This window comes from Idiotropiscis lumnitzeri, chromosome 13 (assembly GCF_059441095.1).
Source record: "Idiotropiscis lumnitzeri isolate Australia: NSW breed Sydney's pygmy pipehorse chromosome 13, RoL_Ilum_1.0, whole genome shotgun sequence".
NCBI lineage: Eukaryota > Metazoa > Chordata > Actinopteri > Syngnathiformes > Syngnathidae > Idiotropiscis > Idiotropiscis lumnitzeri.
This window is the reverse complement of record NC_142403.1, coordinates 12441236-12461935: the sequence shown is the minus strand read 5'-3', so window position 1 is coordinate 12461935 and position 20700 is coordinate 12441236. Positions and strand designations below refer to the sequence as shown.

General features: G+C 40.8%; 1 protein-coding gene across 7 annotated transcripts in view; it reads left to right on the top strand.

The window, feature by feature from the left end:
• elavl4 (ELAV like neuron-specific RNA binding protein 4) overlaps positions 1-19933 on the top strand; it is an 85106-nt gene extending 65173 nt beyond the window's left edge. For 3 of the 7 annotated variants that reach the window (XM_088312863.1, XM_088312865.1, XM_088312864.1), the window contains 3 exons: positions 3194-3427; positions 11195-11233; positions 14663-15039. In XM_088312863.1, coding sequence (XP_088168989.1) covers positions 3194-3427; positions 11195-11233; positions 14663-14990 — 601 coding nt within the window. In that variant the 3' untranslated portion in view covers positions 14991-15039. Of the gene's footprint in view, positions 1-3193; positions 3428-11194; positions 11234-14662; positions 15040-15099 lie in introns of those variants that run through there. The other 4 variants (XM_088312859.1, XM_088312860.1, XM_088312862.1 and 1 more) reach the window with 4 other exon arrangements.
• The last annotated feature ends 767 nt before the right edge of the window (positions 19934-20700 follow it).

Below are 20700 nucleotides of genomic sequence, written 5' to 3'. Positions count from 1 at the left end.
CTACTGGAGTCCCAAAATACTACAACTGGTTCATGAAGCAGATTTGAAGCTTCATTCACCCATCACTAGCGATAAGTACTCTCGTGCTCAAGCCTAATTCAGCAAATGCTATACACATATTACATAAACACAAAGTATTTATAATAAATGTGTTTATTTTTGTATTGGAACATATGTGATCAAAATGTCGTTCTCGCCATCTCCTGGCCAGTAGATGAAATGTTTTCTAGGAATCGAAAACAAACATTCATGGGAGGTGTTGTTTGGACGTTAAAACTCGTATCTCAAGGTGCCACTCGATTTACATTTAAAGTGAACCTTGTTCCTGCAAAATGAGTGTTATAAAAGATTAAATTAATGTTTGCACAAAATCTAATGAGAACATCTTTGCATACATTTTTTTGGGTGGGATGGAGGCCAAAGAAGAATGTTCATGATCAGGTTTGGACATCTTTGGGAGCTTCCTGTGCCATTAGCTTACATGTTTCTCCCACAAAGTCACTTTGACCTGCTCCCCAGTGACATTTAATGTAGTACAGCACGAAGGTTTTATGACACAACCTTGACGTGAACTCCCAGCACAGGCTTGCTCTTGCTGCTCCTGCTGCTGCTGCTGCTGCTGCTGCGCCCAAGCCAAAATCATTCATTTGCTTGACATAGAAATCTCAAAATGTGATGATTTCATGAATGGCAATATTTGGAAAAGTGATTTATGTCACAAATGATATATTAGTAAATGAAAAATCTTGGATCTTTTTGCCTTCAGCTACTGTATGTGCGTGCAGCTCAGTTAAAAAAGTCACACTCTTCTTCAAAGTTCCAAGGAAATTGGTACTCTATTTATAATTTTTTCAGCAAAAAAATGGAGAAAAAAAAGAGGGAAAATTGCAGTCATCAGAAAAACGAAAGTAATATTGGCCATTCTCCACATATATGGTCTGTCTACATGTGCTGCTGCATCATTTGTGTTCAGATATCCTTTGTTTTTTTTTTTGTTTTGTTTTTTTTTATAGTGACATTTAATTCTCTTTTGGAATATTATTGATATTTATATCTGCCAAAATGCTGATGGTTGTGAAGTGAGTTGAGTCAGCAAAGAATGCTCCCATCTCAACTGTGCGCTCACAAGTTAAAGCAAAAAGTTCTACAGAGTTGAAATTCCTGTTGACAAACATACTTAAGAACAGAACATCACCGGCAGAGGCAATGAAGGGAAAATGTTGCTTTGCACTCTTTGGATCCCGATTGAATTTTCCTTTTTCTGCTTCCGACGAGCTCATTAAAATGTAGCGCTTGTGTGCTAGAACAAGAGTAAATGAAGAAAAATCATCAGGGAACACAGAACTGGAGATGGGGGGGGAGGGGCCCAATCACTAAATGGCGGTCAATACCATCACATGGTGGCGGAGGAAAATGTAGGTAAATATTCCTCCCTTTGTCCGAGACGATTGAGCGGACACGTACCAAAACGATATTAAAACTTAAATGTGTTTTCACATCTCTAATAAGAAATGTTTACCCTTAATTGGGTCATACTTTATCCCAAGCAAGGCTGCAAGTTTCTGAAATGGAAAAAAGTCAACATGGACTACTAAATTATTTGTAAAAATGTAGGTCACGTCATCTTAAGCTGTGTTTAAAATATATTTTGGGGGGTTAGTCACTCTGTTTACTTGCCCGACTTGCGTAGGCGATGTGGATTCAGTGACGGAACGTGGAAACGATTTTCTGTCTCTGCCGTGTGATGCACTGGCGACCGGTCCAGGGTGTCCTCGGCCTTTCATCGCAAGTCAGCTGGGATACAGAAAATGGATGGCTGGATAGATTTGAACAAAACAATCTTTGACCTAAAAGGAACTTGAGCATCAAGCTGATTCTTTTAGGAGAATGCCTTTTTTTTTTTTCTTTACTTCCCTGGAAAGTAAATAACATGTCAGTGTCCTGGAGAGAAGCAGGCGAGAAAAGGCCAAGCGAGGTGTTCGGGGTGCTTCTGTGGATGAGAAGTCCAGAGAGCGAGCAGTGTGAGAGGAAGCAAAGACTACAATACCACCCCCCCCCACCCACCCCAAAAAATAAATAAATAAATGGAGAGGGTTGGCATGTACAAAAATGTGGAATAACAATAAGGTGGGCCTTTTATGTGAGACTGCACACAATGATGCTCAAACGCAACCCCCCTTCCCCCCTTCTATCTCCCAACCTTGCTTTTATTCGCTCGCCGTCACACAGACATGCTTGTGTGCACACACACTATTATGTAAATAGTCTCCTTGGCACCATGTTGCTGTCACTGAGCCAGCACCCTCTGGGCCATCGAGACAGCCTCATTAAAACGGAGGCGCAGCATCCATTAATAGATAGCAATACATGTACACACACACACACACACACACACATGTATACCACATGGACTCTTTGGACAACTCATTAGGTACACAATCTAATGAGATCAGAGATTATAATGCTCAGTTTCGATTGAGACTATCAGGCAAGTGTTCAAATTTTGGTTCGCCGAGTGTCGAAGTTATAAAGCAACGGAAAATGACAGCGACACGAGTTCATGAGTGAATATTTGTGATTGTGTCAATCAAAACTGAGCATTAGTAGCTTGGTAAAGTCTGATTTGTTGTCGCAGTTGTCGTGTGTTAGAGCTAATTAGTACGTAATGAATTAGTCATTTTGTGTACAAACAAAAGACCGCCCTGTTACAGTGTCTTTAAATATTTTATAGAACATAACAAATCGCCAAGGAAGGAAGTCAAATGTCACAACAAACAATGTTTGAAGTGTGTGTGTGTGTGTGTGTGGTGACAGAAGTAAGCATTTTAGAGACCGGAACACACTTTCCGTCAACATCAAAGCCATTTTTTTTCTTTCTGTTTGTATTGTATGTGCTCGTTGCAGTGATAATCCGCTACAACGTGTGTATTCTTTGTTCAATACGCCGCCTCAGGTTGAAGAAATGCGCATTCAGACAATCAGTAGAAAGCATTATGTCACCTATTTCTTTTCTGTTTGCACTCTCTTCCCATTATGTGAGCATCGCCATACGCGAGATCCAATCGAATGTCTGAATTATTCCAAACAAATAGCTTTCATTTCTAACCGCTCAGTGTTCCGTTCAAGTATACGATATCCGTGCAAGCAAACCTTGTGAAGTAAAAGAGGCCTTTGTTTGTTTGTGATGTGCTGGCCCCACAGGCGGCTCCCGAGGTGTGGGCTTCATCCGCTTTGATAAGAGGATAGAGGCTGAGGAGGCCATCAAAGGCCTCAACGGACAGAAGCCATCGGGCGCAGCTGAGCCCATCACGGTCAAGTTCGCCAACAATCCCAGCCAGAAGACCAGCCAGGCCCTCCTGTCGCAACTCTACCAGTCCCCCAACCGCCGGTACCCCGGGCCCCTCCACCACCAGGCTCAGAGGTTCAGGTGAGTACTTGAGCTCGGACACTTGGTGTTGTTTGTAATTGGGAACATTTTAGCTGTGACACGTTGGATTTTTTTGAATCACCGTAATCTGATTTTGCTGGTCCTAAGCAGTTGCTTTGTAAAATTGGTCCATTCTGTGTTTTGTTTTTCGTTTTGTGGTTTAAAGCTTAATCACTCATGTCATTTTATTAGTACTGAGTATGGATTCAAATTTCCAAAATCCATTCGATTCGACATACGAGGGCCTGATTCGATTTTTGATCCACGATTTTCGATTCAAACGAGGATTTCATGCAGTACCAATTTGACTTTGGTATGGAAGGCATTCTCAGAAAAAACAATTAGTGCAAACTGCTTGAAAAAAAAAATTACATTAAGAATTGAAGCTAATGTAGCTAACATTAAACGCGCAAGCTAGCAAAATGAGTAAAAATCACACCACATACGAAGCTCACTCTACAAAATATGACAGCACGCCACGGCCCCGTTACCGGTTCACAAGTTATGGAGTTGGATAAACCGGTTCGCAGCTTTACGTCACTTTATTTTCATGCCTGCTTAAGAGATTAAATAAAGTCGATCGATCACTTCTTTATTGTGAACATGAACGGTTAATGTCAGCTGCAAAAAACAACCAAATAGTTTTATGATACATAAAATATCAAATGAGCTCAACCCTTCATCAAAGACACACACCACTTCCTGCTTCCGTTTGACCACGCCCCCACACAACTTCACTGCCTCTCACGCTGTCGGAACTCGTAGACCTCCAGCAACAATCTCCCTAACATGAATACAGAATCGACACAGAAATTTTATTTTTTATTTTTTGTTAACTCATTTATTGCCATTGACAGCTAAAGACGTCAAAGATCCATTTTTTTTTTTTTTTTTATACTCGGCTGGTCGTGAATGAGTTAATAGTACTACAATGACCTGGCACTTATATGAATTGATGTTCGAGTTGGTCAATTGTTAACTGTGAAAGTGTCGAAATGTTATTGGATGAACCAGTGGCTGAATATGATTGGATGAGCAAGTCGGGGCCGGGGCCAGCACAACATGGGAGAGAAATTGAGCATGTGTTTTGAAGTTGCTTGTTTGACCGAAAAATGAGCAATGAAAATTGCAATTCATCAATTAGTCAACGTAGCCGTCATCTCGTGCGTCGACGGCAACAAATCTGAAGTCATTCGACCCCCGATTGCATGTGCGACCTACGAATGAAAATCTTCTTCGTTCCGCAGCTTGAATGCTTTGGGAGGAAAACCCGCTAAAACTCAGGCTTCATGCTTCCTTCTTCGCGTTGCAACCGGCAAAAAAAGTCATTCCGATTCAAAGCGTTGACCACGAGCCGTAACGCCGCCTCTGACTCAGCCATCATGGAGCATTTCACTCGTGAACATGTATCCAAGCAACTGTGCGGCCTTTACAAGAAGAACGGGTGTCAACTTTGCACCTGATGCTGCCGTCAGTAAATCGAGCCCTGCGAGCACTCGCAACATCAGAGGGGAACTTTTCAGACGAGAACGCTGGGCTTCTGTCATTCATGTTTTGCGTTTCCCTTGATTTCATCACGCTGCCATTTTGCGTGCACTTTCCTGCATCCTTGGGCGAAAATGCATTTGTTTAGGAATGCAGTTAGTGGTTAAAAAAAAAAAAAGAAAAAAGAAATGAATAAAATTTGCTCAGCGTGGCCGTAAAAACACTTTACCCGCACAGATCGTTGCCGTGCAATAAAATAGTAAAACAATTTTTAGAGGAGGGAAAAAAAAACTGTTTTACGGCAAAGTTTTTCATAAAAACGCAGCACATGCAACAGACTTGGTTGAGTGAAAATATGCTTTTATTGTCAGTCATTTGCTCCAAAATATTACCGTCGTAATGCAAGAGACTTTTGCTCATAAAAACAAAATGTCTTTCGACTTCAGCGCATGCTCGTCACTTTTCTCCGGTACAAAGTGAATGGAGAAGGTGTGGGCTGAAGCACAAATAGAGTCAACTTGTACTATTTGAGGGGGCAGGCGCCCCAAGTGCGGGAAAAAAACGGCACGAATTAACGCCCATAAAACGTTTAGAATTTCATATATTAATAACTGTTCGTATACCACAACATATGATCCCAAAACACTTAAATATGATTTCAAATTATTGTTCGAATATGATCATGATTATATAAATAGATTCCAGATTCGATTTGGAACAAAAAATGCACCGAAAGTGCCATGCAGAAAACATTTTCCGTAACTTCTACTTTCAACACAGGTTAAACTTAGCTCCAAATACTTGCTTTGTGTTTGGCATCGTCTTGTGGCATTACAAAAAAAAAAAAAAAAAAAACATGAATAAGTAGAATTTCAGGTAGATTAGGACTGGGTTTAAAAAATCGATATATCGATTAGAATCGATTTTTTTTACTTTTCACATTCCAGTATTGATTCATAAAACCATATATTGATACTTTTAATAAAGTCTCTTTCCGCCAAAAAAATGTACATGACTTCACGCGAGATTATGTCACATCACGAATGTACCGTGTCAAAATAAAATGGCGGAAGCTGTGAAGTCAGCGCCAACAAGCATGAAGGCAGATGTATTTATTTTTTTGATCAGGTCATGTTCAATAAAACATACATGATTAATGCAACTGCGTTGACTTTGATTCTTAATGAAAATGTGAATATTTGACATCGAGCAGTTTATACTGATTGCAACATTGGTTCTTCTGAGAGGGCCTTCCATCACAAAGTCATAATGGTACTGCGTGAAATCCTTGATTGAATCGAAAATCAATCAAAGTCAATCGTGAATCAAAAATTGAGTCAAATCAGTCCCTTGTTGATCGGATCAAATCGATTTTGGAAATTTTAATCGATGCCCAGCACGAAAAAAGATTTTTCCAAGCTAAGTTTCTAAGACTTCCATGACTCTCATGACAAAAATTGTACAGTGGAGGTACAGAATTTTCAAGTGATGACATGCATCAAGTATAACACTCAATAGAATGCTAAAAAAAAAAAGGAAAGGCATACTTTAGGTTCTTAAAACCAGGTCCACAAAGTTTAGTTGAAATGACTTTAATAAATTTTGCATAATCCTGCTAACAACTAAACAAGCTGCGACAAAAGCATAATTTTCTGGGCAAAGTTAGAAATGGATGAGCTCTGTGGATTTTCTTATTTAGTGTACAAATGAAAAGTTGAAATGCATCGTCGCCCATCGTACAGTCGGGTCATTTTCCTGTTTGTGCTTATTTTCAATGCAATGTAATACACACCTGCAAGTATGCGGAAGCTCATTCCTGGAGGTTCTGTTTCACGTGCGCACGTACACAAAACAAAAGTTGATGCATTCCATTATCCCATATGACTTGGAATGTTTTGAGATTGTCACAAAATACACACTCAAACAAATTCCTCTCCCTTTCAATAACATTAAGCCGCTCGTGCTGTTTATTCTCCGTCAAAGTCGTCGGCGGGAAGGTATTATTCTTGCAGCGCCGCTTTCCTGGTGTGACACCTGAGCGATGTAGCGTGGCTGCGTGTCTGTGATACGCCAAGCCAATTTACAGGCTCGGCAGGAGAGCTGTCGCTTCTCATCACAAATCACAACCACGGGACACTTCTTCGCTGTGTCCCTGCGCTCCCCACCTCACCACGCAACACTCTGGAAGTTGCAAACTGCCTTCAAAGTCGACTTTTTTTTTTTTTTTCCTTTTTCAACAACAACATTGCAAGAAAGACGCGTTCACATTTCTTAAATAACAAAGTGCTTTGAGTTTAATAAATGTGCGACCGTTATGTATACACAAAAGTTGTCAAATTTATTTATCAAGTGAATTTAAAATCAGCATTTTGTCACATCGCAAGTAAAAAAAAAAAAGCAAATTACATTCTGCTATGCTGCCACATTTTGAATTTTTTTTTTTTTACAAATGGAATTAATAACATTTTCCAGAGTCAAACATGTTCTGCTGACATTCAGAACTGTAAGTGAAACTTTGAGGCGTGCATTCCATTCTTTTTTTTTTTTTTTGTTGACTTATTAGCTATGTTGGACTTAACAGCCACGACTGCTTTCCTAAGTCACAATAAATTCCACTTTCATTCATTGCGTTAAAATGACACCTTTCTCCTTCCCTTTCACTAATGGTGACCGGACAAAAGAAAATTCACACACACAAAAAAAAAAATTTGTCCAAAGAAAAAGCAGCTTTCAGTTCCAGATGCACTGAGAAGTTGCACGATTCATTCAAGAAGATGAATGACAACAATTAGCATATTTTTGGGCCCTGTTCTGAATCATAAAACTTCAGAGACGTTCAACTTTCGGTGTTCCACTGCCTTGTAGATTCAAATGAGCAAAATCGGCTTGATTTGATACAAAAATTAACAAACTGATTCGATTTTTGATTCACGATTGACTTTGATTGATTTTCGATTCAACAAGGATTTCACGGCGTACAAATCTGACTTCGGTATGGAGATCTCGCATGACGTGTGGCGTCATGTCAATTTATGGATAAAAAGACTTCAAGTATTGTTATATAGTTTATTAATCCATATCGGGCTTTGAAAAGGAAAATCCATTCAAATCGATTTTTTTTTCAACCGATCCCTACTGCCTCATATATTTGTTTGTCACTGGCTCCATCATGCTATGACTCCGCTCCAAGCCAAGTCAACGTGCAGCCCATCGTGTCGGCATGGTCCCACTCCAAGCGGCAGACATAATCGACTCCGGCATAATACACCAAGCCCTACAGCCCAGCTTGTTTCCCATTTTTGGCCCTTAACTAATGGCGCTAATTAGCAAATTACCCTTATTATATCCAGTGCCGGAACCAATTATAGCTCAACAGATTTTGGTTTCAAAAAGAAAAATACAAAAAGGCTCCTATCCTTCTTTTAAAACCGCATTGAGAGAGGAAACAAAGGCCCTATTGTTTGTTTGCGTTTGAGAGGCAGTGCAGAAAAAAAAAAAAAGAAGCTGAGCATTTGCATGCTGGGTGCGCGTGGCTGTTGTGCGTTTATATGTGTGTGTGTGTGTGTGTGTGTGTGTGTGTGCGTTAGCAGCAGGTTGTTGTGTTGTGGCCCAGCGGCCAGCAGATGTCTTCTTGCTTTTGGCCCTGCAGCTTTCTCTGAGCGTTCTCGCCAGTTTCCTCGTTTACCGACACTCATTCCCGAATTATGTCATTGGCTAATTACTGCTACTTCATTTCTATATGCTTTTCCGCCATGGGGGTGCATTCGTGTGTTGTAACTGGTCAACAATGTGAATTATGAAGTGTGGAAATTGATTAACAGAATATTTTTTAGATGAGTTGACGAGTCCGCTTTAATCATCTGCGAATCGCTAATCGCGTTTTTGCTATCTCATCTTCCAATCGGTCAATTTACGAACAACTTTTGGACTCACCCGTCTGCTGCCGTCGGCAAATAATATCCAGCTGCAAAATGTCCAGCAAACAAAGTTGCAAAGTCTTCATACATGTTGCGGATGAGAATCGCGGTTAGCCTCGCTAACGTCCGCGAGTCCAATCATCGCTAGGTTTATAAAACTTCAGCACAACTGTGCTCTTCCCCCTCCAAAGTTTTCTAAGTAGTTTTCTTTTTTAATTTGAAAGCTTTTTTTTTTCATAATCCAAATGGGAATGACAACACAACGTCCTTGAAAGAGGTAATTAAAATGTGCCACCACTCCCCTAAAGTCGCCAGGTTAAGTTTATAGTGTTTTGGAGAGGAACGAGGCGTCGCTCGCCAGCTGTTGCTCAATAAGCCGCGGCCTCTGTCCATTAGGCCCGAGGAGTTAATAAGACATGAGAGAGGCTGGGAGCAAGTGAGGAATGAAGGTCATTGAGTCATCGAGCAGACTGCATCCATCCAAGAGGGCCACCATTTTACACAGCCCACAGCTTTCTTAATCCCCTTCACTCACACACACGCACACGCACACACTCACGCTGATGGTCTCTTGAGGGTCGCATAAATAGACACACAAACTACCTCGCTGCAAAGCTTTCAGCCCACCACTCTGAAAATACAGTGAAGCTTGCATATTCAGGTTTTGGAATTTAACTAGTGGCAGATTTTGAGAGGGAAAACATATCCTTCATTGTACACTGCAAATTCACTGATTGGCTTTTTTGTGCTATGTCAAATGAAAAATATTGCTTGCCGCCTTCTTGTGGCATCTTGAGGCCAAGGAAACTTGTCGAAGTGGGCGTGGGAGCTTCATTTCGGCAAGCAGGAACTTGTGTCCAAATTCACAGGCCGCGTCCTCATAAGGCCGCATTTTCCTGTGACATGACGTTCCAAATTGTAGAAAGACCATTCGCAAGCTGGGCTCTTTGATGCCTTCAAAGGCTCATCCTCATGTAGCCTCTGTGGACTGCTTGAATTTGTACACGATTTCTGTGAATTTGGACATAGTCTTGTCAAAGTGAAAAGTGTGTTTTGCTGCCATCTTGTGGCATCTATAGGCAATATCAAAAATAGTGTGATGGCTTGATTTTTGCTCTTTTTTCGCACCGGTGTCCTTTTCCCCCATGACGAGCGGAGAGGCTGAAATATTATAATATTTCACGGCCTGTTCTAAAAATAGCACACCAAGTGATGAGACATCGTGATTTCCTCGGAATGCTGTCGAAAGTGATCATTTGAAAATGTAAACTGTCCAAAACTTTGAGAACTAGAGTAGTTTGTATTTGTTCCCCTAGCATGTTAAATCAGTTGATAATCGTGAAAAATCATAACCGTATTTTCGGCACCATAAGGCACACCAGGCTATAAGCCGCAGTTTTCTAAGTTGAAAAAAATGTGTTGTTTTCTGCATGTACAGAATGATCTTGTACTGTGAATGCACACAAAGGTAAATGAACAGATTGTTAAAACAGTGCCTTTTAACAAGGCAACAACTTTGCTAATTAAAACAGAAGAGACCCAAAAAAAAATCTAGATTTATTTAGCATATTTTCTGAACTAGAGAGTGCCCCTACTGGTGAAAGAAAAAGCCGCATGGTTCAAAATCTAGGATAAAAGTAGCGGCTTATAGTCCGGAAAATACGGTAATTTAATCAGCACTTTAATGTTGATGAATATTATTAATTATGAATAATAATATTTAAAGGTCATTTGTTATTTCAGAAGTGTGACAACAGCACCGAAGAAGTAGCTCTCAGAAAAAGCTCGGCGACTTAATGTTCATGACACATTTGACATTCACTTTTTTTTTATTGGTTCAAGTCATTATCATCTCTCCCTCGCCATCATTCAATTGCCAGTGTCATTCCACTCACAGAACTCTGGATCAGACAATTCCTACAATTTCTTTTTTTTTTCGATCACAATAATAAACTAACTCCCCCTGCTTGAGCTATCGGGCTAGCCTAGCCTAGCCAAGCCTAGCTGCTTCCGCTATCCCAATGCTAAGCCGTGCTCAACTTGTGCCGCCATTCGCATTTGTTGACTTGTTGGTGTTCGCCGATACAAAACCTTTGGTGGTAATGTGTCGAACGCATACCGCGCGTGTAGCTAGCTAGCTAGCTAGCTAGCTGTGCTACCGTGACGGGACCTTAGTCACCATGAACCAATGTGAGCTTCTTTTTTTGGTGGGGCTGCTTGTGTACCGGGCTAACTGGAGACGGTTTTGTGTGTTGCTGAGTGAGAAGAAGGCTCGTCCACCTCCGACAGGGACTCAACATTAGTTCCACTGAGTAAGTCAAGCATCTGCCCACCATTAACCCCAGAACCCTCCTTCTCTTTACAGGCTGGACAATTTGCTTAATATGGCCTATGGCGTAAAGAGGTAATTAAAACTTCACCCAATGCCAGATGTCCATGTTGACTTAATTCTTTTCCAGTATCCTTTTCATTCTATTTATTTTCTTGTAGTTTTTGTTGTCAATTTACGTTCCACAAATGTTCAAGGTGAATTGCATTTTTTTTGTTATTTTTAGTTTGATTGGGTTTTTTTTTTTGTTTGTTTGTTTTTTTTACTCGTGAGCTTGACTGTTTTTTCAAACGCCTAACAAGCACTTAAAAAAAAAAAAAAGCCCAAAAGAATTTGTCTTTGTTTTCAGTGGTGATGGATTTGCTTTGTTTTGATTATGACAAGTGCTGGTGTTATTTGGATTGTTTTTTGGGTTGTTTCTGTGTACAGAATGGATTTGTTCTTGACTTCTTGATTTCTAGGTGTTGTTGTTTATTTTTCTTTGGGATTCAGGTTCTCTGGTCTTATCGCTTCATGCTAGCCTGGGGAAAAAAATGCACAATACCAACGCTTACATTCTCTTGCGGTAAAAATTAAAACATGCATTCATTTCTATTGTCAATGCAGTACGTTCATTTGAAGCCAAACATACTCATTATCTTCTGGGGATGTCAGTCACTGCATTCTTAACGAGTACAAGCGATGAGGCCGGACGAATCTGGATCCTTGCTGGAAACAGGAAATGTTTCACTGCTGATGGCTCCGGCTTTTGCTCTGCGCTGCTCAAATTTCCTCCTTTTTGCCTCCATGCCTCCTTTTTCTTTGCTTTGTTGCTAGCACACAGTAGGTGTTACATAAGCAGGCGTGTAGCAGCCATTATTGTGATCTGCTGACAGCGGCATCTTGCATGTTGCAGGCACTTGGGACACCATTTGCAGACAATTTAGCTTCTTGGGCAATCAAATCCAAATAATCCTCGTAATCGACGATGCGTATTGATAGCAACATCTCCAAAGTGACATCATGTTGTATTTCTTCAGACCGGCGCAAACTAGTTCTCATTGAATCGACAGTTTAATTTGCTGGTTCCAGACGAGTAGGCTTGTCAATTTTGCCCAAATGGATTCATGACACGATTAATCAGCAATCAATCCCACCCAATCAGATTATCATCAATGATGGACTGTTATGCCTGCCCCCGAGTCTGAATCACGCACGCTGATTGCAGAACATGTCATCTGCAAGTCGTTGGCTTTTCTAAGGACAAAACAATGTGGTCAGCTGACACTGTTGCTAGGCAACCCTTGTTCTCGTCTGTAATATCGGTTAGCGTTCATTCCCGGATTCGTATGTGTGCCCGAATGCACTTTGATGCTCAAACACTCAGAGAGGCGAAGGAAAGTTCCGGAGGGAGTAGCCCAAAATGGAGATAATTAATTAATAATTAATTTTTTTTTAAATATTAAAAAAAAAAAAAAAGGCAAGTGTTTGTTTGGTGGCAAATCTTTAACAAAAAAAAAAAAAAAACGCTTGGCTACTGCAATCAGTTTTGCTGTGTATTGTCAAGTAGAATCTCTTTTTCTTGCACCCTCACGGAAGGCAAATGATTGCAGTGAGACCTTGGCGTCAATGATTCAATTGTCGCATTGGCCACCATCAAAGTCATGTAGGAAGGTCGTAGTGATTGCGGGCCATATATAGTCACTAGCGAGATAAGAATAAGGGCGGGGAGTGAGGGTGTGTGTGTGTGTGTGTGTGGAGTCGGATCCTGAGCAGCAAGCAGCGCAATCGATCATTGCCACCAGGCCCGCAATAGTACAGAACAGAACACCCTGCAGACGAGTGGGAGGAATACGCTTTGTACCGTAATGCCATTGGGCTGTAAAGTGCTTCCACTTTCCATTTTGCGCTCTCGCTCCCATCATCCCCAACACAAGAAAGCAGCCCCTTCCCCGCCAGCCGCAGCAAGGCGCAAATCTCAATTAAACCCTGCCCAATAATGCCTGTAGTTGTTTCTTGACATAACATGGCATAAGAAATGAAACTCTTTATCTCATTTACTTTGTTTTTGTATTATTTATTTAAAATGCCCGCTTTCGTTCCCTCCTTTTCCCTTCCCTTTGAGTCGGAAAGGCAATTAAGGGAAGTCAACTGAGGATTCAAATCTTCTCGCATCGCAAGAAAAAGGAGAAAGATTACGAGGCGAACCAAAAGAGATTTAGTAGCCTGGTGCGTGATCTTTGATGAATTTCTCGCAATGCTTTTAATTCAACAACTTTCTGCAATTTAGCTCTTGAAGGAGCCGCGCAAGAGCACCAAGAGAAAACCTTCATCTGCATGTCCTCGGGCGGATATGAAGTCATTTCTGACAGGAGGCTTGTCTCAATCGAGCGAGTAGAAGATTTCGGCGTTACGCCTGTGCACGTGCACAAGTAACCTACGCTTCAAATATTCTGGTTGAAAATGACGAGGTCAAGCGCAAAAAAAGGAAGCCACGCCTACTTGCAGACTGACCACCATGTCAGCAAAATAGAACAATTCTCAGTGAATTATTTTATTTTTTTTTTTATGGTTTCTCCAAAAACGTTAATAAACAAATTCAATGTGCATTTTCCACGGTAAAATAGGGAGGAAATGGGAGATTTAAAAATGTATATATTTTTTTAAAAATATTGGGGGAAAAAATGCAAATCCATGCGTGCCGAGCTACAAGTGTGCGAAGGGGCGGGGCGAGCTCGGAGGTTGTGCAGTCAATGAGATTTTGGATTAACTGTGAGGTAGCCTCTTCATTGACTTCAAATGTCCCAAAAAAGAAAACCCTGAAAAAAAAATAAAGGTTTAACGTGGAACCAGAAATTGAAAAAGAAATTATAATTTGACTCAATTCCCCAAAAACTGACTTCCTCACATAAAGGCTTTTTTAAAAAAAAAAAAAATCCAAACTTGCCTCTTCATTGTTTAACCTGGAAACCAGAAAGATAAAAACGTATTCGACTAAATTCCCAAACAATGGAGATGTCTGCTTTTTCCGTTTGAACTTTTCAAATCAATAAACGCAACGTAATGTAAGGTCAATAAATCGAAACACCACGAAGCAACACAATTCAAAAAACATTCTGCACATCAAAGCGGCAAAATCCGTGTCTGCTCTCCACACGCGTGTATGCACTCCCCAAATTGTCTGGGCATGCTCGTGATGCGACGGCGGATGTCCCTGGGGGGGATCTTCTTCTCCAGAACAGTCACCCCACCGTGAATACAAATACGTCAAATGGGATGGAAGAATGCCGTTCTGAATCTGTAATCTGTATGCACTCCCTACCATCATGAGATGACTGCTGCTCTCTCACAAATGTTCTAGTGGATGACGGGATCAAAAATTTGCGCAGACACACTGCAACATCCTGGAGGAAATCTGGAAGCTGTTGCAACTTCCCCCTTTGTGTGTGTGTCGTGTCCACAACATGAGCGGATATTCGCATTTCTTGTCACTAGTGTTCAAATGTGCGTCTTTTCTCTTCGCAGGTTTTCGCCCATCACCATCGACAGCATGACCAGCCTGGTGGGCATGAACATCCCCGGGCACACCGGCACCGGTTGGTGCATCTTCGTCTACAACCTGTCCCCGGATTCGGACGAGAGCGTGCTGTGGCAGCTCTTCGGGCCGTTCGGCGCCGTCAACAACGTCAAGGTGATCCGCGACTTCAACACCAACAAGTGCAAAGGTTTCGGCTTCGTCACCATGACAAATTACGACGAGGCGGCCATGGCCATCGCCAGTCTCAACGGTTACAGGTTGGGCGACCGCGTCCTGCAAGTCTCCTTCAAGACTAACAAGACCCACAAGTCCTGAACTCCAGCAAGGTAGAAGCAGAAGCCCCGCCGCCGCAGCCGCCGCCGCCGCAGCAGCTCCAAAATGCCCCCCACCTCCCACTTTTAACCACCTCCGCCCCTCCCTTCAGCCCCTCCAGTCACCACCACCACGACCACCATCCAGCACAGCAAACTGGAAGCATCCAACCCAATTGAACTCGAAATGGCTTATATCATAACTTTGGACCTGTAAGCCAATGTTGCCTAAGTATGACAAAAATGAAAATGAAGAAATTGTTCACGCGTTCTGGGAAGTTCCTGAGATAATGCAGGCTTCTCTTTGTTGTATATTCTTTTTGTTTGTTCTGGTTGCTAAAATGAGTTTTCTCTTCTGTGTAAACAGTAGCAAATCCTCTCCCCCCCAGCCCCCCCCCCTCCCAATTTTAGAGAAGAGAATATCCTTTTTAGACCACGGTCTCGATTCAGGATTAGCTTTCTTTTTTTTTTTTTTTTTTTTTTGTATATCCGGACCCACTGTCGTTAGGATCCTCAACCTCCCAGTCACTGTAGGGAGGGGGCGCTTTTCTAACTAATTGGTGAAGCATTCATTCATTTGTAGTTGTCTTAAAAGGTCCCCCTTAATGATTCGAGATGGGATTTCACCGTCCCATCTGACGATGTAGTAGGAAAAAGGAAAAAAAAAAGAAAAAAAAAGACTTTCTAACATTGTTTTTGTTTTGTATGGCAAACAAAACATTATGTCTTTCCTCACAGGGAAATGGGGTGCGGGGGTGGGGGATGGGTTAGCTTTCCTGATCACATATGAAGTCATTTAAGAAAAAAAAAAAATAACACTGTTGCCAAAGAGAAAGATCTCTTTGCTTAAAAAAAATGCGTTTAGAAAAAAAAAGAGAAAAAAAATAAATAGAAGAATCTATTTTTATAAATGCGAATTAAAAGAATAATTATTGAGAAATTTTTACAAGAATCTGGATTTGAAAAAAGAGAAAAATATTTTGACTGGCTAACAGGGAGGGGAGGGTGGGGGAGGGGCGAACACCACCTTGTCTTGTCGTTCCGCCGTGGAACTTTCTAGGCTCAGCGCTCGTTGTTTTCCGAGGAAGCCACGTTGGCGGCGGCCATTTTCTAGATGGAAGGTTTTGTGAAATAGGAAACCAAGGCGGGTGATTTTGGTAATTTTTCACACATGTACTAGTGCGTAATTATTCAATACCCACAAGGGGAAGGGAGAGGGTAACCATCCTTATCGTCCAGAGCCCAAAGCAAGGAGACCCTTTTGTCTTCTTCTTTCTTGCTTCTTTATGGTCAAAAGTCCATCCGGGGTATCGGTAACGACCGCATATATGCACATCGATCCATTTAGAACGCATCCGATCCATCATATTGTTTCTCTTTGCGCTGCATTTGTGTGCAAACTTCCTTTTAGCGATCAACAGTAGGTGCTATACGACATTATTCACATATCTTAAATATCCGAGTTGGTTGTTCTATGTGTTGTTTCGACAAATACTATGTTGATGTTGACATTGAATTGAGCTTATTTGTTTATCGTTGGCCCAAATAGTCTGGTGAGACTATTTTATTGCAGAAAAACCAGATCAACACATTTGGGTAGTGTAAAAAAAAAATTAAAAAAATCTCTCTATATATATATATATATATATATACATATATATATATAATATATGACAAAAGAAAAAAAATCACTGAACGAATTTTATTTATGTATTTTGCATTGTTTTTCCTTTTTTTTTTTTTTTTTTTTTTGGGGCTTGCTGGCCTTTGCGTTTCTTGCCGAGCGTGAAGCTTTTTGTCCAAACTTCTCGATGATTAGCTAGTTCCTTTAGTCTAGATATTTGTTTCCTGAAAAGGCGATCTATGACTACGGTGTCTTTTCTTTGCTCTGTACAAATAGATGATCTATCTATATATATATATATATATCTATATATACATAGTCTACATTTGTTTTCCAATATCTACTGTACTATCTGAGTTGTCACTGTTCTTGAGTTGGAGCTTGTCTTTTTTCATATGGCAACTTATTATGAAGTGGTGGTTCAGTTACTTAGAAAAACTTGTGAGGAAACCGTTCAATTGTCGTCATGTTGCTTGTGGAGAAAAAAAAAAAGAAAAAAAAGGTTTGGATTAAATTTACGTTCCTATCGCGGCAAAAAGAAACCGAACAAAAAGCTTTGAATATAAGTGTTTGGATTTACTTTTTTTTTTTTTTTCAACTATTTATTTTTTTTCTATTTATTTCTATTTATTATGTATTTATGAACCACTTAATTTATCTGTGTATTTATGTATTTATTTGTTTCATTGTCTATTTGCGTAATTCTGGTACAGGGAGGGGGGGCGTTTCTGAGCAAAAGGGAACAAAGCGACTAGTGGAGAAGCTCTTCCAGTAGTCCACTGCACTGAGAGAACTTTTAGTACGTTTGTGCTTTGTACCAATATATCAAAATGACCATATAAAAAAAAAAAAATCTAAAAGTCAGGAAAACTCGAGAAAAAAAAAAAAAGTGTCTGGAGGGCCGGGGAACGCTCTTCCCTTATTACTAGAAACAGTTACTCGCTATGCATAACCTAGTTATTAATAGTTCAATTTGCTATTGCTTTTTTCTTGTCTTGTTCAAAATGAAATCTTTAGATCTTTTCCAATGAAGTTTAGTCTTAATAGAATGTTATAAACAGTCGTTCTGGTTCAATATAACCTGTGATAAGTTTGTGTAGTTCTCTTAAGCCACTCCGTCCACAGCCTCCCTCCACTTACGACCGCTTTGTGATGAAACCTTTATGCAAAACTGTACGTCTGAAAGCATCCGTCTACGTATTTATTGCAACGTTCAGCTCGCCCAGGCCCGGCGGGCGCGTCGACGTTTTCACGCCCGCTCTCGTTTCAGGGTCTACGCAATTGGTTTTCAAGACTTCTTTTCAACTTTTCAAATTGTATACCGTAAAACTGCTGTCGTGAAGTGAAGGAGATTAAAAGGGATTGTACCGATTCTATATTTTATATACTCTAATATGATATATATTATATATTTTGAAAGGTCAAATGGAGGGTTCCGGACGTATCGCTATACACAATTGGAATGTTTCGTTGGAAAGCATGACAGAGGTGCGTGTAAAAGGCACGCACACATCTCAGTCTTGTGACGTCATCACCATACACGCTGGCAGAAACCCTCATGCCCCTCGACGCCGTAACGGGCTCCAATTTATGCAACGACCCCGGTAGAATGTTGTTCTGATGTGTAAATTTCCTCCACCGTATGCGTGCCTGTTGGTGTGTCTGCGTGTGTCACTTTGGCTGTGTTCGTTTACGCCAAAGCCACAACATTATGACTTTGCCCAAGCGAATGAGAGCCAATAAAAGCGCTGGATCACCTTCTTTCGGTTTTGCAAAGATAGCAGAAATTTCTTTTAATAGACGTCTTCGCACTTATTGTTGTTGATTTACAATATTTGGGTCACCTCAGCTACCCCGAATATTCGGGAATCACGACAAGCAAATTCACCTAATTTAGATTTTTGTGCTCACTCCAGTCATGTCTATTAGAAAAATAGTGCTTTGGCGCCCTCCTGTGGCATCTTGGTGCCAAGGCACCTCGTTGAATGAGGGATAGGCTTCATTTTGTCAGGCCATTGCCCCGTCAAATACAAAACTAGTGCTTTGGCATCACCCGGTAGCATCTTGATGCCAAGGAACTATGTTGAAGTTAGGGGAGGAGCTTCATATAGACAGGCTACCGCCATGTCTGATAGAAAAGAAGTACTTTGGTGCTACCCTGTGGCATCTTGGGGCCAAGGAACTATGTTGAAGTTAGGGGAGGAGCTTCATATAGACAGGCTACCGCCATGTCTGATAGAAAAGAAGTACTTTGGTGCTACCCTGTGGCATCTTGGGGCCAAGGAACTATGTTGAGGTGAGGTGAGGAGCTTCATTGAGACAGGCCATCACCCTGTCGTCGCCATCCTGTGGCATCGAAGGTTAGGGATAACCCATTCACTGCTCCATCACTAACCCCCCGAGCAAACGTTGCGCTTACATGAAAGTCAAAATATTGGCAACAGATCTCTGTACGCTGCTATTGACATCTACGTACTTTTTGCTTTTCTGTTCTAACACTGATAGGTCTGTGGGCAGCATAGCGGGGGTGTAATCATGTTTGGGATGTCTGCCTCGTAGTTTTGAAATTCAATCTTATTCACGTTGTTATGATGAAAAGTGATACGGCGCTTGTATTGGATATCATTCTATTGTGCTAATGTTCTTAATCATGTGGCTGTCAAGTGTGTGTGTGTGTGTGTGTGTTTGTGTGTGTCAGTCATGGGGCTTGGTCACCCTCGCTCCATGTCCCACACCAGTGGCTCCCACCACCATCCCCGTAGCGCCTTATAGTCAGTGAGTGGCAGGCTGCCCGTCCGAACAAGGCAGCCAGTAGTGGAGGAGGGAAGGTGAACAGAGGAACTTGGCTCTTCTTCTTCTTCTTCTTCTTCTTGTCAGTTTTCATTTTTTTTCTCCCCTCCTGAGATGTGTTTGTTTACTATCTGATGAAAAAAAATCTGTAAAACAAAATCCTTAAAGACAAAAAAGATGAAAAAAAATCTTGGCAGAGCCCCATGGGTTGCCGCTCGCTCTCTCTCTTTCTCTCTCTCTCTTTTCTCTCCTGCTTATGTTATTACTTAACAATTATTAACAATGATGATGATTATTATTATGATTATTCTGGTTATTATTGCTATTATTCTTAGTATTCTTCTTATTATTATTAATCTAATTACTGCGATGAATGACTTCATGTTATCCTTGCTAGTTTAGGTCATTTCTGAAACTGGAAACAAAATAGAAAAATCTTGCTGTAAATGTTTGTTTTTTTCTTTTTCATAAAACTGTTGTGTTTGAATTATTTGTACTTTTGAATGTTGGGACAATAAAATGAGGTGTCAAGAGCTTGGATGTCTTGTTGTGATGTGATATTCGCACACACACACACACACGCACACACACCAGATGCTACATTTGGTACACGTGCAAAGTCAAGATGTTGACGGTCCTGATAGGACGTTTCGACTTTGTGACCGGAATGGGCAAGTAACTCCCTCTCGCAGCCTGTTGGCCTTTGCTAAGTCGCCACCATTGGGTCTAACTTGTTTGATTTAGAATTATTCTATATTTTTAGACGACAGTAGTATTATTGTCTTTTATGAGTTGCGTTAAAACACTGAACCAAAATTGTGGATCGTTTTCAGGGAGCTGCAAAGGAATAATGGCATTTGAATTCATTTAATTTGAGCAAAAGAGATTTTCTTTCTGAGCGCTTGGTCAAGAAAATAAACTTTTACGTCAAGGTACTACTTAAAGACTATTACCATCACGCAAATGTTATCTTTGCACGCGAGTCCAAATATTGGACTTTTTCTGTAAAAAGCTAAAAAGAAAATACGCATCTGAACCAGGGTTGGGCAAACTTTTTGATTGGCGGGCCACAATGGCTTCTAAAATTTGACAGAGAGGCCAGACCAGGAGCCGATGGATGGAGTGTTTTGGTAACCTCACTTCATCTGAGAAAAAAAAACATTTAATTTTAAATGAAAGTGAAAAAATGCATAACAACAATATACATGTCTTTGAAAAAACACAGTATTTAGAAAATAAAACATTAACAAGGTTTATTCATTTTTTTTTTTTTCAAGTTTAGCTGGCTGGATTAAAACGT